General features: G+C 36.8%; 1 protein-coding gene across 1 annotated transcript in view; it reads left to right on the forward strand.

The window, feature by feature from the left end:
* Window positions 1-19,064, forward strand: part of RNGTT (RNA guanylyltransferase and 5'-phosphatase) — a 195,156-nt gene that overhangs the window by 58,756 nt on the left and 117,336 nt on the right. Inside the window, exon 11 of the mRNA XM_075414382.1 lies at window positions 15,271-15,435. Coding sequence (XP_075270497.1) covers window positions 15,271-15,435 — 165 coding nt within the window. The remainder of the gene's footprint in view (window positions 1-15,270; window positions 15,436-19,064) is intronic.

Here is a 19,064-nt window from a genome sequence, read left to right on the forward strand (position 1 = left end):
GCTTTTGCTTTACCCATGAAACTGTCTTTAAACCCATGAGTTTTCTCATTTTTACATTTTCGATTCTTTTCTCCATCCCATTTTAGGGGAAGGGAGTGAGCAGCTGCATGAGGCTTAGCTACCTACTGTAGTTAAACCACAACAGCATGTTGAATTTAGTCACTAGACCTGGGACTAAATAGCCCATGGAAAAACACTCTAGTATATATTAACGCTTCTGGAAAAATAAAATTATTGTTTCAGTGCTCCTAATAGGACAAACAATAGCACTAAACCACAGTGCTTTTCAGACTTCCTAAACTACCACTGACTCTCTTCCAGACTTGAGCAAGATATACTCAGCTCGAGTAAGCCGCTCACTGGAAGTGGGAATTGCAGATGCAGGCATGGTGTACTAGTCACCAAAAATTACTTTGGTATTCTTGCAAGTGTAGTCATACTGTGAGTTAGGACAGCTGCTTTTAAAAGTAATAGTTTGTGGGGAATACATGTTAGATTAGGAATAGAAGCTTTCTGTTAATTCGTTCTGATTCTGCATCTTGATGATCTTTTTTTAACCTTTTCTGAAGAGTAGGTGTTAGTTTCCTGGCTCCCTCATATGTTTAGGACTTTTCACTAGGCAAGAATTCCTTGCAGAGTTCTGAAAAAGACAATCTTCCTAAACCACTCCTGGGTTCTCATTTTTCCTTTACATTTTCTTACTTGTTCCTCCACCTGTGATTCTGTGTTTATTTACCTTCATGTTTTTCGTTGTCTCTGCCCTTACTTTGCATTTAACCTGCCATTTGCTGCTGTTATTTTCCCTTTGAAAGTAAATGTAAGGTAAGAAGTGTACAGTCTGCTTCTTCCCTCAGTTTGGGATATGCATATACTGACCTAGTAAATTAATGCTTTCTGAAAGTCGTCATTATTGTTGTGATGCATATTTTGGGATGGAAGGGAAAGAAACATTTGTAGCAAAATGTCCAGACTTAACATGAAGAATCCCACTTGGCAAACAGGAAAAATGATCAGAAGGTTTCCAGAGGATTGTTAAGGTTTGGGAAAAGCTGGCTTTTTAGCAGGGTTGTAAACGCTTGAAGGCTTGGGTTTTTTGTTTTGTTGTGTTGTGTTGTGGTTTTTTTTTTTTGTTTGTTTGTTTGGTTTTTAAATGCACTGGGAATGAGAAAGAGGAGTTAGTGACTGTGTAATACTAATTTAACATCAAGGACAAATTAAGGTAATGTTATCAGTATGTTGCAGGGCTTTAGCTGCAAGAAGTCATTAGCAATGGTCCTACTACAAAGATTAAAAATCGTGGTGGTTTTTAGGTTAATTTTAGAAGCTTCATTACAAAAATGTGCACCCGAGGATGTTTGGCTTGGCAAGAAATAGTCAACAGAATTTTATCACAAAGAGAGGTAAATATGTTGAAAACTTGTAATTGGCAAGAAAGGATATGTTCCTTTTTAAGTCAAGTAAGTTAGAGTTGTGAGAATTTTCCTAGCAGAGCTTCAAATCAAATAATTACACAAAGCATCAGTCCTATTTAAAAACAAAACATTTTCCCCCTCTTTGAAACAAACAATCCCCCCACTCTAAAAACAAACAAACAAAACCCCGTAAAACCCCGAACAACCTGACAGGCAGCTATATGAGGTGCTCTGGATTTCATCATTGCTGCTTTTGATCTTGAAAGTAGTTGTGTCTTCTGAAGGTGAATGGTGGAGTTACTGTACTCACTGTCCATCACGTGAGTTACAAGATTTCCAGGACAGCCACTATCTCATCCTCCACAGTGACTCAGCATACCCTGCTGTTGGGGATGTGACATTGCAGTTGGGGAAAAAAAGTTGGAATAGAAAAAAAAAAAAGTTGGGAATACAAACCTCGTTGATGTTGATGAACACCTTTGCCTGAGGGCAAACCTCATGTTTTAGTCAGATCTAGTGAACTAGAGGTATTTTTAACTGACCTTATTCTCAAATGCTCAACCTATTATGCTTGCACACCATCCCAAACTAGCTAAGCGTTACAAAGTTTTCTGACTTTGTCAGAATATTCCTTATGAAATATTGCATTCACAAATTCTACATGAAGTCCCAAAGACTTATGTGCACTATTAATACTGCTGAGAATTTATGTGTTGAGATGACCAGCACTAACACAAAATACAGAAGTTAGTACTAAAATAAGGAAATATATAGTTTTTCAGAATACACCATATATTTATAGTAAGATATATGCAAACTTGCCCCCCTCAGAATGCCTGTAAATAGTACAGTGAAAGGCTGTGAACCTGTATACAGAAAAATCATGGAATTTGTTTTGCTGTGATCTAACATTTGTCAGATAATTAAAAATTTCCAAATGTCATTTACTGTAATATCACTTTGAACTATCCTCAATATATTTGGCCAGCATTACTGTCGTTCTCCAGAATTGCAGTGTGCTCCATTCTTGTGTTTAATTTAGTTCTTCATTATCTTAGTTTTAGAGGGCTAAATGGTATTGAAATTTGTGTTTGGAAGTGTAGCAGTTGAGACAGGGCAGCCTTGTCTTTGTTCTATACCATATTTCTCTGGCTTTTCACAAGGGGAAACATAGGTCTGAAGACCTAAATGAAGCCCAAAATGCATAGCCTGGCTTTTCTATGTCTAAGTTAACTAAATGCCATGACCGTTGTTGCCTTTTGTAAGCTGTATGCTTAATGTTTCACCCTGAAAACCAAAGATCCCAATCTGTAAATAGCTGTATTCAGTTTGTCCCTTGCAGCTCTGGTATTTGAAGAGTTAAGTGTTTAAAAGACCAGTATCAATTTGAGATTTAAGAGAAGCAGTGGTCTGCTAGTAATGGATCAGCTGGAATAAAAGTAACAGTTTTCATTTTATGTATAATACTATGATTTTGGGAGGACATCATGGAGTCACAGAGCTGAGTGTCTCAGTACTTCACGGGATCTTTCTTCAGACTTAGCCAGGATTTCATCTGAGCAGTGACCCAGAGGAGGTGAGGAAGTCCCCTTAAACAAGGCTGACTCATCAGGAGAGAATGGTAATGGAAACTTAACAATGAGTAGAGGCTATTGAACCAAATGAAAGAGAACAGTAAGGGGAAAAAAATGACAGAAAGTGAGTGGACAAAGACCTACTTTTCACGAATTTTATTCCATGTTGTTATCATCGAGGCTTATTGTTACTTAGCTTTTCAGTTTTGCTGTGGTGTATCAGGAATAAACTACAGCAACCTTCTAGAAAGAACCAAAGGAAACTAAGAAAATAGACTGATGGAAAGATGTAGTGTGTGTTTGGCTCCATATATTTACATAGGAAACGTCTTAGGAAGAAAGAAAAATAAAAATTGAGTTTCAGTGATTGGGAGAGACCTATACTGGAGCTCTTAAGGAAAACATGGAAATAATCTGTCCTTGCTGTCTCTTTCCATTATAAATTTTGAATTGAATTCTGATGCTTATCACCTATAGCTGCTGCAGAAGCCAGTCTTCAGGGATGCTGATGGAACCCTTTGACTTCATTTCTCTTTAATCACTGTTTCTGTGACATCTGCTTTCTAGAAGCTTGTGGTAACACATCCCAGTGTGTTACAAGAGATGCCCATGTCAGGAAAAACAAATAATTCTTCAGGAGATTAAAAAAAAATCTTTTTTGTTTTAATCTTCTTTAGGCTGAATCATGATGTTTATTATTACTAATGGCAAAGCAAAACATGACATTGCTGTGTCACTGCTTTCATCTCAGAGGCTAAAATCAAATTCATAGAAAGGAAGCTATATACAAGTGAAATAAGCCTGCCTTTCTACCTCAACTCTTTGAGGAAACCTGGTGTAATCTCTGCTTTTTCTTTTCTGCTTCGCTTGGTTCTTTCTACGAAGAGCAACTCGGAGTACGTGAAAGCATCTCTCAAAGCCCATGCTGAGAGGCTGCACACACCTATTCTAATAAAATTGTGCAAGGGATGGGGTCCTACTACTGAAGGTTTATCCTCTTTTTAAGTAGTTAAAATGGTCCCTGGCACGGTTTTGGCCGTGGCTCGCTGCAGTGCTCTTAAGCAGTTCTCAGGAATAGTTTAAAATTTAACATTGCTCAGGGACTGTGCTTAGCAGGCATTCTGAGGTGTTGTCATCCTCTTTTGGAGAGTGGGATTATGGACGTGGTCAAACAGCCGCTGGCCTCAGGGGCAGAGATGAGGCCTTTGCCATCTTGGTTCACCAGTGAAGGTGTACGTAGAGTGTCTTCTAGTTCACAGGCTTGGGGCTCGCCTCTCTGAAGTTCAGAAAGTGCTGGTTTGTGAAATGTCAGGTATGCTGCCATTAACATACCTCTAGGAGCTTAGAGCAGAGGACAAGAAGGCTTCTTACATTGAGAAGAAGAGAGGAAATAAGGTGGAATAAAAAATAGTAGTATATCATGACATACAGTAGAATTCTGTTATGGAGAGTAAAGGAAGATCCAAGAAGCATCAAAACTAGTATGCCACTTCTTGTCTATGGAGAAGATGGCACTGATGTGAGTAAGATGTCATTATCCTGTCAAGTTGTGTTTGGCATGTTAAATGTTTCTAGAAGTAGAAATCAATTGTAACACAGTTTATCTTTTCTTACAACCTAAATGGAAATTTTTTTCTAGAGAAGAATCTTTTTCTCACTGAAAAATGACAAATTATTTCTTAAAAATGTATTTGGCTTCTAAAATTTTAATTGAGGGGTCTTTTTGACCACATATATCTCACTGGTTGTGTGTGGGCTCTGCACACCTGAAATGTTGATTTTTCGTATTCTTCTGCACTTAAAAGTCTAATGGCAGCTGGCATTCCTTACAGTGTTTACTCTTAACAAGTACAGAGCTAAATCCCTGCAATGCCTGTTACTTTTCAGCTTCCTGATTTGTATCGGCCTGTAGTTGAGTTCATTATTATAGTAACTGTAACTGTATGGCAGTATTACCTCTTTCACCTGAATAGTGAATAAAAAGTTCGAATTTGGTGGGTATTTCTAGTGTAACAGAGGAAGCTGACAATAGAATAATTAACAGTCCCAGAAGCAAATACAAGTCCAATCGCTATTCTTCAGAAACAATCCACGAAAGAACAGGTCTTCGTTTTCCAGTCATCTTTAAGACAGCTCTTCCTGAGAAACCTTGTTTTGAGAGGCTTTTTCTTAGATCATATTCAATAGCTATGTGTAGATGCACAGACTCAAAACTTAAACAACTATTTTTTTCCTTAGTTAAGTAATAAAAAGTAACACTGGCATAATGTAGGATCTAATTAATGCATTCTTAGCAAAGATGCTGAAAATGAATAGTACTTTCCTTTTCCTTTCTAACCCTGGCCTTTAAATTTTTAAAGTCTAGCCAAGTTTTCATGAGACCAGATTGCAATTGCAATGGTAAGAATAGACTGAATGCTTGAAAAAGTTTAATTATTTTAATGTTTAGAGAGGAGATAGAATTTTGATTAAATTCCCTAATACTCTGCGCATTAAATTAAGTCAAGATCAAGATTTCTTTGGTTGTCACTATGCATAACAATGCTGTAGCTACTAGATAAAATTTGTCGTGGTAAACAGATATGCTGGTCATAAATCCTGCCCACAGCCAATGTGCTCATTGAATTCATGCATAAAATATTTTTAGTTTAAATCCCTGTAAAATCTTACTGTGTCTGAGTCTGTTGTTACAAACCTCATTTTAAAGTGATGTAAAGCTCACAGTACACGCTGTCTCTCATTTATTAGCCTATTAACCTTATCTTGAAAATGTACCGTGAAAATTTTGAGGTCACAATTCAGAGATGCAAGCGTTTAATTGCATCTTTTCTGTTTACAAATGCACCTGGCTGCCAGTGACCCATCTGCTCCTACTTTTAATTCTGAAGTTATTTCTCAAATCGTACCGCCTCAAAATACAGATTTAAAATGCTGTTATTACTGATGGTACCCTGGAAAATGAGGATGCCGTGTGTGTGTTTACTCCTGCACCCTTTCTATTATTTCTTGCTGCGCCTGAATATTTGTAACAGTTACGTTCTCAAAATCTATATTATATCACTTTGTCCTACCATGGCTCAGATGTGTCAGGAAAATGAAATATGGAGCGTCTACACAATTGTGTCTCTCTCTGCTTTCTGGTGTCACTCTGGGAGAGATGTGTCAAGATCAGTTGTAGCGGCGCTGCTCTGACACCTTTATTCCAGAGCCTCTCCGCTCTCTCCAGATCCCTTGTTTGAATTTGTGAGGTTATGGCACCACTGCATTCTCCTCCTCCGCTCAATTTTATGATGCAGTTTACTGAGAGCAGAGCAACTTGGCCAGGTAATATGTTTTGATATTCTTTAGACTATACGAATAGAGTAGCATCACTGAATAGTTAGGGAGGGCAACAAATGGTGGGCTGGGAGAGCTTGTAAGACAGAGAATCTGCCCAGGAGCAGAGTGATGCGGCAGAAACTTTTGGGTCTCTGGGGATGGATGGACAGAAATGCGTCTCAGCGAGTTGTCTCTTTCAAAGTCTTTCCTGCCTTATTCCCCTTTATTAATCATTGAAAACCTGACTTGTATGCCCAAGCAGCAAACTTGCAAATCTCCTTACCTATTCTGTAAACTTCCAGATGGGTAATTTGTGTTTTCTTACCTGTTGTTTCTTGTGCTTGAGTGAAGTGCGTATCCAACTGATAGCAGCATTTTTATACATTTCTGCATCTCTCTTTTGAAAACTCTTTTGCTATGATGCCTACAACAAGTAAGTTATTGCTGAAGAGTGAGAACTAGTACATGCTGACCAAGATATCTTGGGTGTTTTCATATTCTTCATTTTATATTTTTTATCTAATAAGCTGCGTGTTGTTGGGGAGCATTGTTTAGCATTGTAACTTGTTTGAAGGTTGACTGTTTTGCTTACTGGTTAGGTTGTGTGAAAAATAGATCCGATTTCTTCCTTTCCATTGCATCTTTGAGTTAGATGCTCCTTTTCCCAACCCAGGGGGCAATGTGGATCCCAGTGAAGGTGGTTTGTTTCCCACATTTGCAAAAATAAAGAATGCTTAATAGAATATTATATAAAAGCAAAGGGAGTGTATTAAATTTTGTCATGTCTTGCTTTATTCCCCAAAGGTGAGTGTTTCCATACCTTGGTGTGAAGCATGGCTGATGAGAACCGTTTTGAATGGCAGATTATCACCAGTATAATTATCAGGGCAAGAGGCACAAAGTCTTGCTCCTGGGACAGAGATACAGGGACAAGTAGTTCTCCAAAAGCAGCTTTAGAAGTTGCTATGATACGAAATTCTTTATATTTTTCAGGTGTTAGGGTTCTGTAGGTTTTACTCTTGCTTGCTCTGATGTGACACTTTTTCAGCAAACTGTGAAACTTGCTACAAAAGATACAGAGCGAGACTTGAAAGTTTAAGTTGCATTGTAAATGAAAATAACTCTGAAATATTTCAAACCTTATACAATTCAGAGAATAAAATCCACAGATTTTTTGTTCTTAGAACATCTCTTTAAAGAGCTTTTTTCAATATTTTTACTAAACAGTTGTCTACCTCTTGCATTTTTTAGCTTTAAAAAGACTCAGTTTTTATTTGCAATATTTTTTTTATCTTCTTGTTGTGCTAAGAACTGTAACATATGATTAAACAGAAAAACTGTCTCCCTCAGCTTGCAGTTTGTAACAGTCATTCCCATAGGAACTGCCAAGTGGACTTAAACCCAACTTCTGTCTCAGGCAAATACTCAGATCTCTCAAGAATCTGGCAGTAATCATAACCGAAGTGGAAAGTGTGAAAAACTTTACAGTGAGGCAGGTTTTCCAGTTGTGTTATCATGTCCAATTTTGTAAGTACTGGGAATGAAGTCTAACACAGGACTTTTTTTTTTTTGTCCAGTATATTTCAAAAGAGGAGAAACTATAGACAAAATAGAAGATGGTTGATGGAATGTTGTATGGAAACAGTGGGAGGGTGTTCAAATGTTGTCATGTCTTATTTCCCTAACTTAGTTTTAAGTCTTCCTTTTCTACAATTAATCTAGCCGTAATATTGCATATTTTCAGCTTTCTCCTTGTCTCTTGCCTTCTCATCTTTTTTATGTTTCTAGGGGAAAAGAACTAAAGAAAAAAAATGGTCAAAGTTAATCAGAAGGATGTACCAGATCTAAAAACTATATAATTCAGGATAGGTTTTATGAAGGTGAAAGCAGGACCTCACTAATATTTTCTTTTCCATGACTAATATGTTTGAATAACCTGAGTGACTGTTATGGTCTAGGAGAGAATGTGAAGGCATGTTTTCATCCTTTTTAGAGTATTTCTCTTATTTAAAAGAAATACGAAGAAAAATACCACTTTTCTTTTGAAATGAATATATTGGTAATTAATCAATATTTCTTACTCATAAACTAACCATGCACACAATCAACTAGATAACTTAAAGACAGATTGCGTACTGACATTCTAGATCTTTTTACAGTTCGTCAGAAGTATAAAGTCTATTACAAGCAGACACTTAATTTTTAGTTCTGTCATGGTTTAGGAAAGGTAGGTGGTTCTTTTCTAAGACAGAATTTGTGAATCAATGCTGATTGTTACTGCCTTTTTTTTTTCTCTTTTCTAGTTTTTAGGAGACTTTATACTTACTGTAATAGTCTTATTTTAAATAATATGAAGTGATTTATATTCTAAAAAAATCAGTGCCACAATCTTTTCAAGTATGAAATGCCCTGAATAATGTCTTTAAGATGTAGGAATTTTCCCATGGTTCTTTAATTCACTGAGGGGGTAATTCTTTGTCATAAAGACAGCCATGTAAAAACCCAACAATAACTATTCTGATGAAGAGTCACTGTGAATGGCTGATAGAAAGGAAGAGAGGTTGAGCAGAGTAGGAGCAGAAAGAGAAAATACTGACTGGACCATCCAGTGCCTGTTGCAATTAAGGTGACGATGTCTCTGTACTATGTGCAACAACAGCACTAGGGAAAATAATTGGAAAAAACAGAAGCAGTAAAGCCCCGTGTTCGATATTTTGCTTTGCAGTAAAAGTGCCCAATTCAGTGCAAAATAAATTATTTAAATTTATATTCCCCTGGGAGAACCACATGCAATCTTTTTGTGTGTAAATATCCAGTGATGATGATGGCAAATCTATATACAGTTATGTTTTATTAGAATTATGACTTTTACTTCTGTAATCAAAAATGGGAAGTTTATCTACTCCTCAGATTACTTGAGGGGAGGCCGCGAGTCTAGGTAGAACATAATTCCTTCTGGTTTTAATCATTTACATCCCAGTAAAATCCCCTTATTGAGTTCTGTTTTGAAGGCTCAGAAGGATTTATAAGGATTATAAAGATCCTAAATGAAGGCACTGGACATGCAGTCAAACAATGAATTGGACTGAGTTGTCTGTTCTCCAAAAATAGCAGCTGCTAGGCTTTCGGCACCTAACTGGAGCTTTGTTTTCGAACGAGAGGGCTTAGGTGTTCATCCATGGTAGATACGCGTGTCCATAAATCTGCCCCTATTGCACAATGCCAGTGGTGAGAATCATCATTCACAGTCACTTCAACTGGTCATAAATATTCTGCCGTATATGTGTTACCTTTACACCAATGAAGCAAACTTCTCATCCACTTGTAGTTATAAGGTTTTATGATTTTTATCTGGAGTTTGTATTCTGTTTTGAGCAATCCAAGTAGGAGAAGAGGGAGGAAGGGAGCAATGTTTCTAGTACAGTCAACTTTTTTCTGTTTTGATCTTATCTGTTTAGTCACAGTTTTGACAGTCCTGCTGTTTTATTCAAGTTATGTTTGCTAATAAAAAAATAATGTGGAGCTATATTTGTATGTTCTGTTAGGCCTTGATGTTTATGCATGGGCTACAAACTTCTTTGTTGATTCATACATACTTAAATTTATTTTCACTGATTTTTTTTTTTTTTTAAAGGAAATACAAGTAATGTAATACATGTCTTAAGCAATCTTTTTAATAGATCTGATTTCTCAAACCGTTTTTATTCTGTGGTAAATCAAAGCAATATTCCATTGTATAAGCTGACAATGTATAAATAGTAATTATGTTCCTGCAGCATATTAGTTGAATTGTTACAATTGAAACAATATTTCACATGTTGCACCTCATTGATGCCAAGATAAATTTAGAAATCATTTTGAAATAGCTAAATTCCTTGCCATTACCATATCCTTTTAGAATATTTGAGTGGTAAAAGTTAGAAAAAATAATTTTAAAAATGTATTTTCAGATTATAATGGTTGTCTTAGCTTTTGCCTTTTAGAAATGAAAAACTTAAGAGTCATAATTCTACAATTTTTTTCATTTCTCTAATACTTTGCTTTTAATCCTGTTTTGAAAAGAAAACTTAATCGGAAATGAAAAAAAACCTTTTAGGTGATTGAATATAGTAATAATCCTATTTGGAGAATGAAACTGTACCTTTGGATTGTTTTTTATATAAAAACTGTGTATATCAAAAAAATAGCAGCATTTGTAAAACCACGGTCAGGAGAAATATGTGCCAGACCAATACCATAAAATGCAAAATATTAGACTGCATGGTCTTCAGAAGATGGGAGAACTAATAATGGGCTTTTGCTGGAAATGCAGATGTCAGCTGTGGGTGCCTTGTATTGTCAATAATAATGTGAAACACAGGGTAGAATATCAGCCTGAGCTTATTCTTTATTCTTCTCTCAAAATCATGAAAGCTAAGACAGTTCTGACATATGTTCCGCTATGGCTCAATAAGTGAAGACGTGCGTGGAACGTATATGCGTGTGTATGCTGAATTATTCATGTCGAAGTTACTGCTCTGGGGGAGCAAATGGAGCGCGCTTTGCTGGCAGGTAGGCTTCGTACCGTATCTCATGGAGGTAGAGAATAAATAGTCTCAGTTTGTCTTGGCCCAAGCTAGTTTATCAGCTGTGTGCACAGGCCCAGGCATTATTTTTCTTTTTACTGTAGCTGCACTGGCAAAAAGCCGAATAAATATCAGATTCTAAGAGGAAGTACTGTAATGGCATTTAGCACCTACATACTCCATTTTGTTATCTGTACTGCATCTGTCTAGATAAAGGACTGCCCACGTAAGTCTCACCGAATTTACCAAGCTGTACCACAAGGCCACCTTAGAGGCAGGGGAAGGGAGACTTAAACCTGGAGGGTGACGGTAGCTCTTCAGGGGTACTTTTCTCCTTGTGGAGAGAAAGGGAACTGAGGAAGGGTGTGCAGCAGAAATCCCGTTATCCTCTTACACCCGTCTTAGTCGTTCCTGCCATCTTCCTCTATTTAGTGACTTGGGATTTGAGTTACTCACCAGCCCTTGTAGCCATATCAGCAGGAGGTTGTGACTTGAACACGCAGGTCTCTGTGAACCAGGTGGAGGGCAGGAGCTGTAACAGGAGAGCAGCCTGCCACTTGACCGAGTTCAGTCTCTCAGCACCCATCTGGAGGAGTGTTGCTGGGACTGTGATTTTGGGGTTTGGTGGTTGTTTGGTTTTTTTTCTTTTCTTTTAGCTCCTTTCAGCAAATAAACTGCCTTCCCCTATCCGCTTCAAGACAATGCATATTAAACGAGCTACAGCCCCTGTGTTTTAGTACTTTTAAAGATGTATTTCTTTTTGTGGTGCGCTAGGTTCTTACGTGATTTATTGTGTATGGCGGCTTCTGGGAAATTAATTTGAAATAATGTAAGTTTAAATTTAGAAGTGTGCAATGCTGGGTAGATTTCAAAGCTCGGTAGAAATCTCATTTTATGTTTTGAGTGTGTGTGGAGGATTGTGTTTAAAATCAAACCAGCATTTTAAAGTGTCACTTCTATTATAAGCCCACTTCATGCTGTGACCTCTTAGTGCAGTGCACAAACTTTCAACAGGTGAAGAGAATTCATCAGCTCCAGGAAGAGGTGTTAGTTCAACAGATGACTCCTCTCTTGAGGCTTATCTAAACGATATTTTGCTTCAGGACACATTTTAATTACGGTGAGGGGGAAGTGTAACTTTCTAGGGTAGATAGGAAACACATGCTACTTGTTAATTTTGTTTTACCCTTTACTAACAAACTTATTTTAGGTTAAAAATGTCTGGAACAGGAATTATCATGTAATGCACTCCAGTAACTGTGCTGTTAGTCAGTGATGACCCTCATCCTTCTCAGACAAGTGAAAACTTACATATTGAAATAAAATCTCAAACATCTGAATGGTTAAATTAATGGAACATCTATATTGCCTAAAAACATACTAGTATTTGTTTCCTGGGTTTAGATTATACATCCATCAATGTCTGTCTTTTTTTTTTGTACAACTTTAAAATGTGTGTTTTATATGCTAAATAATTTTTTCCTGCTTTTGTCAAAGTCTGCAAATTATTTAGTACAGCCTACATTACCCTCCTACTTATTTGCTCAAGGCTAGGATTTTACCACTGCAAGGTTTTGGATCTGTCTGGGATAAATACATTGTGTGTTGGCAAATTTTGTTGTAATTATGGCAAGTGTCTAATAACGAAGAAAAAGCCCTCCTACTCCAATATTGCTTTTATTCAGTATGTCCTTGATTTAAATACAGTGTTATGTTAATTTTCTTATTGCTAACGTCCTGTGCTTTTGGGCCAATGAAATACTCCTTAACTTCTTAGATTACTTGGCTGATGAAGAAATTGCTCGGCAGCATTAGCTATGTTTTCCCATCTCATATAATCTTATGTCAGCCTAGCTCTGACCTTTATATGGTGGAACCTAGTGGTAATATACCCGTCTGCTTAACAAGCTTTGAAATAAAAATATATGATTGGCAGAGCTGCAGGAAATAATTAGTTCCAAGTAGATGGGAGAAGTGAAAGGATTATTTAAAGGAAAAGAAAATGATTCAGCTGGTTTATGGTGCATACGAAGTCATCTCAGCTTTTAATTTAACCATTAAGGGATTGAAATAAATTAAAGTCACTATGCTAAAGCAGTTTTGAATGAATCATTGTAAAGAAACTTTGTAAATAACTTTACTGCTTATTGGAAGCTGAACTATTTGAAATATTAATTAGTTCATTTGCTCTTTCAGACCTACTTATAAAATGTGGCTGACTGGAAAAGCTACAGTAAAGAAGAGAGCATGTGTACCGGATCTTGCTGAAATTTAATGTAGGGAACAGTTTATGTATACATGTTTCCCAGGATAGATTTCTTCCATCAGTTCTTCAGTCTGTCGTTACAGAGGTCAAGATGTGTTTTCTGTGTTTTAATTAGATATACAAACCAGGACAAGCTCAATCACTGTATAGATGAGTTCTACATGGGGAAAGAAAGAAAGAAAACAGTTACCCTGAGTTTTGTCTATTACACTTAAAAATCTGTAGATCACGCAGCCGTGTTCTGTAATGAATGAATAACGAGTGAGCCACTCTCCTGCTCCTCGGACTTTTACATACTCCTATTTTTCCAATAATTTGAAAGGCTCTTTACTAATAACACCTTCATATATGAAGGAAAAGCAACAGTGAAGGCAAAGGTAGCAGCCCCGTAGGCTTTGTTCTTCTTCACAAGTGCGAGTCGATGAGCAGAGATGCGGAGGTGTTCATCCGTGTTACCACTGGCTTTGTGCAGAATGTGCTTCCCCCACAAGCGGTGGTGGCTCCACGTGCTGCCTCTCCTCCTCTAGACTGAAGCCGAGTCCTGTAAGAAAGCGGTGTGGTGTACATGTGGTGTGGGAGCAATGCATAGTTCTTAAAGCTGTTGCAATAAACAGCTGAGGACTTTTGATAGAGGTCTAGTAAGGATCTAATGCTAGGAAAGAAATGTAAGAGAAACTTAATGCCCCTTTGGGAGCATGAAATGCAGAAGACCCTCATGAAAGCCAGGATGAATTTGGAAAGAACTTGATTAAACTCTGCTGGTCTAAAATTGGCATTCAGTTTTTCCCCTAATTAGGATATCTGTTCAGATACTGCTCATTCTGTCTCTTGCCTTTGGACGCCTCATCAGGATGTCAGTTTGCCATTTATTTCCTTTGCATTCTTTCAGATTGACCAGTTTCAATTCTCTTTGATGCACGTTAGAGCGGGGTGCTTTTCCTTTCAGATTCTCTTCCCATTTCTCTTCTAGCTGTGTTTAGTACAGGAAAGATCTTCTTGCTGGTTCTCCTCCTCATCTGTACTGCTGTCATTGATGCTTAGAGTTCCATATCTTCCCAGTTTCCTGTGCTTGTTGCTTTCAACTTTTGAAATCTTGTTTTGAAGCCAAAGCTCTGTGAGCTTATTTGCTGTGGACTGTGAAAGGGACGATTTTTCAAAATAATTTTTTGTGTGAATGGGGTGGCAAAATGAGGGATGATCTCATGTAAATTACTTCCAGTGCTGTATGCTGCTTGTAACAATGCAAATCTAGGAGTTTTGTGCCTTACTGTGATGAAAGTGGGATGTCTGATTGAAACTAACTTTAGAATTTATAAGCTGCCAGTTGCTTATTTTCTCTTGGCGATATCCACAGTGTGTTCTCCTCACTATCTAATACGCAAAATATAATAAACTCCATTACAAGCAATTATTAATCTGACAAATGTGCATTTTCAATGCTAACACTGATTTGGTGCAATGCTCCAAGTGTATGAAGAGCAATGTAAAGCTGCTGTTTTATTTCAGATCTTGAAAGGTCAGAGTACGATAATGGACTTAGAGAAGGGCTTTTACTATCTTTTTATGATAGAGCCATCACATATCTTTCAGGTTTTTGCAGCCACTGTTTATTGGCACGTTTTCCAACTGCAGCTATATTTTTCTCTTTTCTATGACAGAAAAGTGAACGTTTATGTAATTAATGCTTCTTTCAAGGCATCAATATAGTGCCTTTAAAGCAATGAGTTTGCATAACTGTGTAAATCACATTGTTGCATTGTCATTAAAAGTGTTATAAACAAAATGAGCTAAATAATTTGAAAGGAAAACTATATGGAAAAGTGTGTAGCTGCTACATCCAAAGCTATAATTAATGAATCTTTAAATTATTTTGCTTAACTTCAAAGATATTTAGGTATTTAACTCATACGTGCTTGAATACGTATTATAGCTTTTTATCTTTGTATGGACTTTGATTTGATTAAATCTCTTAAAGCCCAAGACAAATGCTTGAAAACCAAGTATTTGGCAAAAACATATAGATATGTAAAAATATTATCAAATCACTACATGATTCTAAATATTGTGTAAGGAAAACTTGGACTGTTCAGATAATTCGGTGTTTGGTTTTAATACTGATTTTTGTAACTTGGCAGGGACAGCCTGTTGGAGACTGTGATTTTAATGTTCGACTTGCATGTATAGAGAAAGAGATTATATTTCCACGACACGAAAAGATGAAGAATGGTCTTATCGACAAAGCACAGGAACCATTCAGTGTTCGAAACAAACCATTTTTCGACATCTACGCTTCAAGAAAGGTAAACTGGATTTCAGTTGTTTATGTTGTGGCGCTGAAGGCAGCAAAGCAGTGTTGGGTATAGGTTTGCCCTCAGCTTTTTGAGCTTCCAGCGTGTTCCTCTGCTCACCGAGTGTTCAGCAGTACTTGGGGGGTGACTGGCAGTTTAGGATACTCCGAGAAGTGTTTTTAGGCTACCTATTCCTTCTGAATTTCTATTTCCATATTTAAAACTTGGACTTAGGCAAAACCTAATTCTTTAGTTTCGTAATCTTGAATGATGACATAGAAGTTAATAGCTTTAGGACTGAAATTTCTCTGAGCTCGAGGGAATGTCTGAGGGCAATGTTGTTTGCACTGTCCTCCTTTGTGGGTAAGAATATAATGTTCTTCTTGCTTGCAGTCCCCGTATGGCCATAGTATGAGAGTCACGAGTTGTGCTTGAACTCCCACTTCATGTTCAGCAGTGATTACTAAGACCCTATTCTTGTTAACGTATCCACATTTTACTTACTAAAATACTGCCCTATGTCTTCTGAAGTAATGCGTATGACTTGCAAGTATATATACAAGTTCCTGTCTTTAATTGTGCCCTCTTTTCTTGAGTATAGTCGTATGCTAACATTCTGTAAAACACTTTTATTCTCTTCTGTGAATTAAATTGCTCCTGGATAATACTTTCTTCTAGAGAAACCCATTTTTCTCAGCACTGCTGTTGGAAGTAGTCCTGTGTCTCATCAACACAGAGCAATGAACATCAAATTGTCGGCTACCATTTGCTTTTGTCATTTCTTTGAGCCTGTAGCAGGTAATGAATCTCACCCCAAGAGAAACAGTAATGGTATTTTGTCTAACCAAGAGTGGTTGAAAAGCAAATAAAAAGAGAAGACATAAGCTGGACTTTCAAAAAGACCTGGCAGAGAGTAGCATTCTTCAGAAAGTTGAAGTCTTGAACAATTCTGTGAGAAGTTTGTGTGGATAAAGCACTATAAAATGTTTTGATCACTTCTCTGGGTTTGTGTTGTTGTATTTTTGGATTGTCTATTTAAGATCAACATCTTAATTGAAGTAAATTTTTCATGAGGGGAAAAAGGCTGTTTGTCTAGGACACATAATTTCGAGCTTGAAATTAAAAGAAACCAGAACAAAAAGGAAAGTGCCTTAAAAATTGGTTTCTTACATAAATTTATAGTTTCCTAAATTGTTCTGAAGCTCCAGGTTATTTAACCTCATTTAAAAATCACAGGAAGAACATGGTTGGAAGCATTCCTAGAAAAAATTCTAGGTAGAACACATCTGTAAACAAATCTCATGCTAGTTAAATCTAATTGCCTGCAAGCACATGACTATTGAAGTAATCATCTGCTTCCCAAAACGTAGGAAGTTATATTTATGCTCAATGGTTTTTTTTTTTTTCCTGTCTAAAAGAGATTTCTGAATTGTCTGTGTGCTTTCCAATGTATTGGATTTTAACAATTCTGACTGCTATACTTCTTAAAGTCAGCAATGAAATGATGCTTTTTACTGGTCTTTCTCTGCCTTTCTCAAAGCTCTGAGCATAAACTCTTTAAGACATTGACTGTCTTATTACCCCACAGTAAAGCATCAAATATATTGGTGAGGGAAAAAAAAAAAAGCCATACATGGCCAGAATTTGCTTCATAAGAGACTTATAATTGCTTTTGACACTAATGCTTAGACAATGTTTCTTTATTTTGTCCTTGTCTTTGCCATCAGGTTTGATTAACTTGTGAATTACGGAATAAAGCAGTTTTCTGGCAAATTTTCTTCAGTTTTGTGAATAATATTCCTGTATGCAGCAGCTGGAGATACACACAGAGAACAGGAGGGATAGAGTCTCTAGGCAGTGCAGAGCAAATAGCCAGTGTTATATTTCTCTTATTTTAATCATTTCAAGCATTTATGGTTTACCGAACCTATGCATGTATTAGATGAAATTGGTAGGAAAATGAAGCAAGTAGGAATAATATTCTGGGTTTTATTAAACTATATGTTTTGAACGATGAGAGTGTTTTTAACTAGGCCTCTTTTTGTCTGCTTTCCCCTCAGTTACAGTGAGTAATACTCAATGGCTGTATTGTATATTATTGTACTCAAATGCAGTACAGTTGTATAGCACATTTGCTTTCTCTGAGGGTTCATTTTTCTCTGAGAGTTTTGCTGCTTTTTTTGTGAGTGAGGAGTATGCCCTTGGAACAGAAACAGTGGTGACTTAGGCAGTTTGAGAGAGCAGGGCATCTGAAAGTGCGAAGCATAGTTATCTCTTTGCTTTTTGTTACATATTTCAGGCTTTTAAAAAACATTATTTGAAGATATCAGTAAGTCTACAGTACTAGGTAAAACCTTAAGGACATTGCAGCCAGCATTTGCGGTTATTATGTTGCAAATGCAGTTCAGTCAATAAATCCTCACCCTAATGCGTTATCACCACCTTAAAAACATCTTTGAGATAAGAGTGCCTATATGCTTTTAATTTACTGGGGTATGTGGGTTTGGTGGGGTTATATGATTTTTTTGTTGTTGTTTTTCTTTGGTTTGGTTTTGGAGTGTTTTTTTTAAATGGCAATCAGGGCAGACTATAAAAGCTTTCTGCATTTGGGATTTGAAATAACCACAGGTTTTTAAATTTTCTTTTTGTACAACGTAAGTTACAGGTTTTAAGCAATCCTTGTCCTGATTTAAAGTGACTGTTCTCTGATGAAACAAGTTCATTATACTACTGTTATAATGGAAAACTTCTAGTGAGGCTTTATATCTGATCGTTGTTTTCAATAAGTAAGTTTTATGTCAATATTTAAGAATTGTTTGTGTGCCCTATGATAACTGTAAGGAGTTTTAGGTAGTACTACCAGTACTGATGTGGAGTTTTATTTAAGGCAGTATTGGTAAACACTTAAGGGAAATCATCATATGTTCAAAATATATTTCAAATCTGTATCTGCTCAAAAGAATAGTATCCATAAAAATATATTCTTGAAAGAATAACATGTAGACTAAGAATTATAGTTGCTCTTATTTACCTCAAAAAATACTTTTTTTTTTTGTTTCATTATCTCTGTGAACTAGGTAAGTGTGATTCCTGTAACACTTCCTTAGTATAATGAAACAGGGTTTACATCTTCATATTCATCACAACTTCATGACCAGATTTTTTCATTATATGCAGTCAGAATAGACTGTTGTTTTGAAGGATTGCCCTGTTCTGAAAGAGGACTATTTAAAAATAGTATTGCTTTGCCCAAAAGATCTTTTTCCTATTTTTATTCAGTCATCTCTGCAACTATAGCAACAAATGCACTCATAGCAATGAGTACCTCATTAGTATAGCTGAAGGAGCAAGCTGGGTTTCTTTTGCATCAATGACAGATGTCTTGACAGGGTTTACCCACTCTGTGTGCAGCACAGCAAGGTCTGCAGGGAGACAAGGCATTCCTTCTAGCTTCTAAGTCTGCTCTTATTCAGATTGACTTAGCATAACCATCAGTCCATCTGCAGAGAAGGTAGCAGCTGAGTGAATGCTAAAGGACTGACGAATGGGACCTGCTTAGGTAGATCTTTTCCTTGTGTTTTATTAGCCATTTTTCTTGTTCGTCTCCAAGAAGAGCGGGATCCCATAATCTTTAGAAAGGT

This window comes from Opisthocomus hoazin, chromosome 2 (genome assembly GCF_030867145.1).
Source record: "Opisthocomus hoazin isolate bOpiHoa1 chromosome 2, bOpiHoa1.hap1, whole genome shotgun sequence".
Classification (NCBI taxonomy): Eukaryota; Metazoa; Chordata; class Aves; order Opisthocomiformes; family Opisthocomidae; genus Opisthocomus; species Opisthocomus hoazin.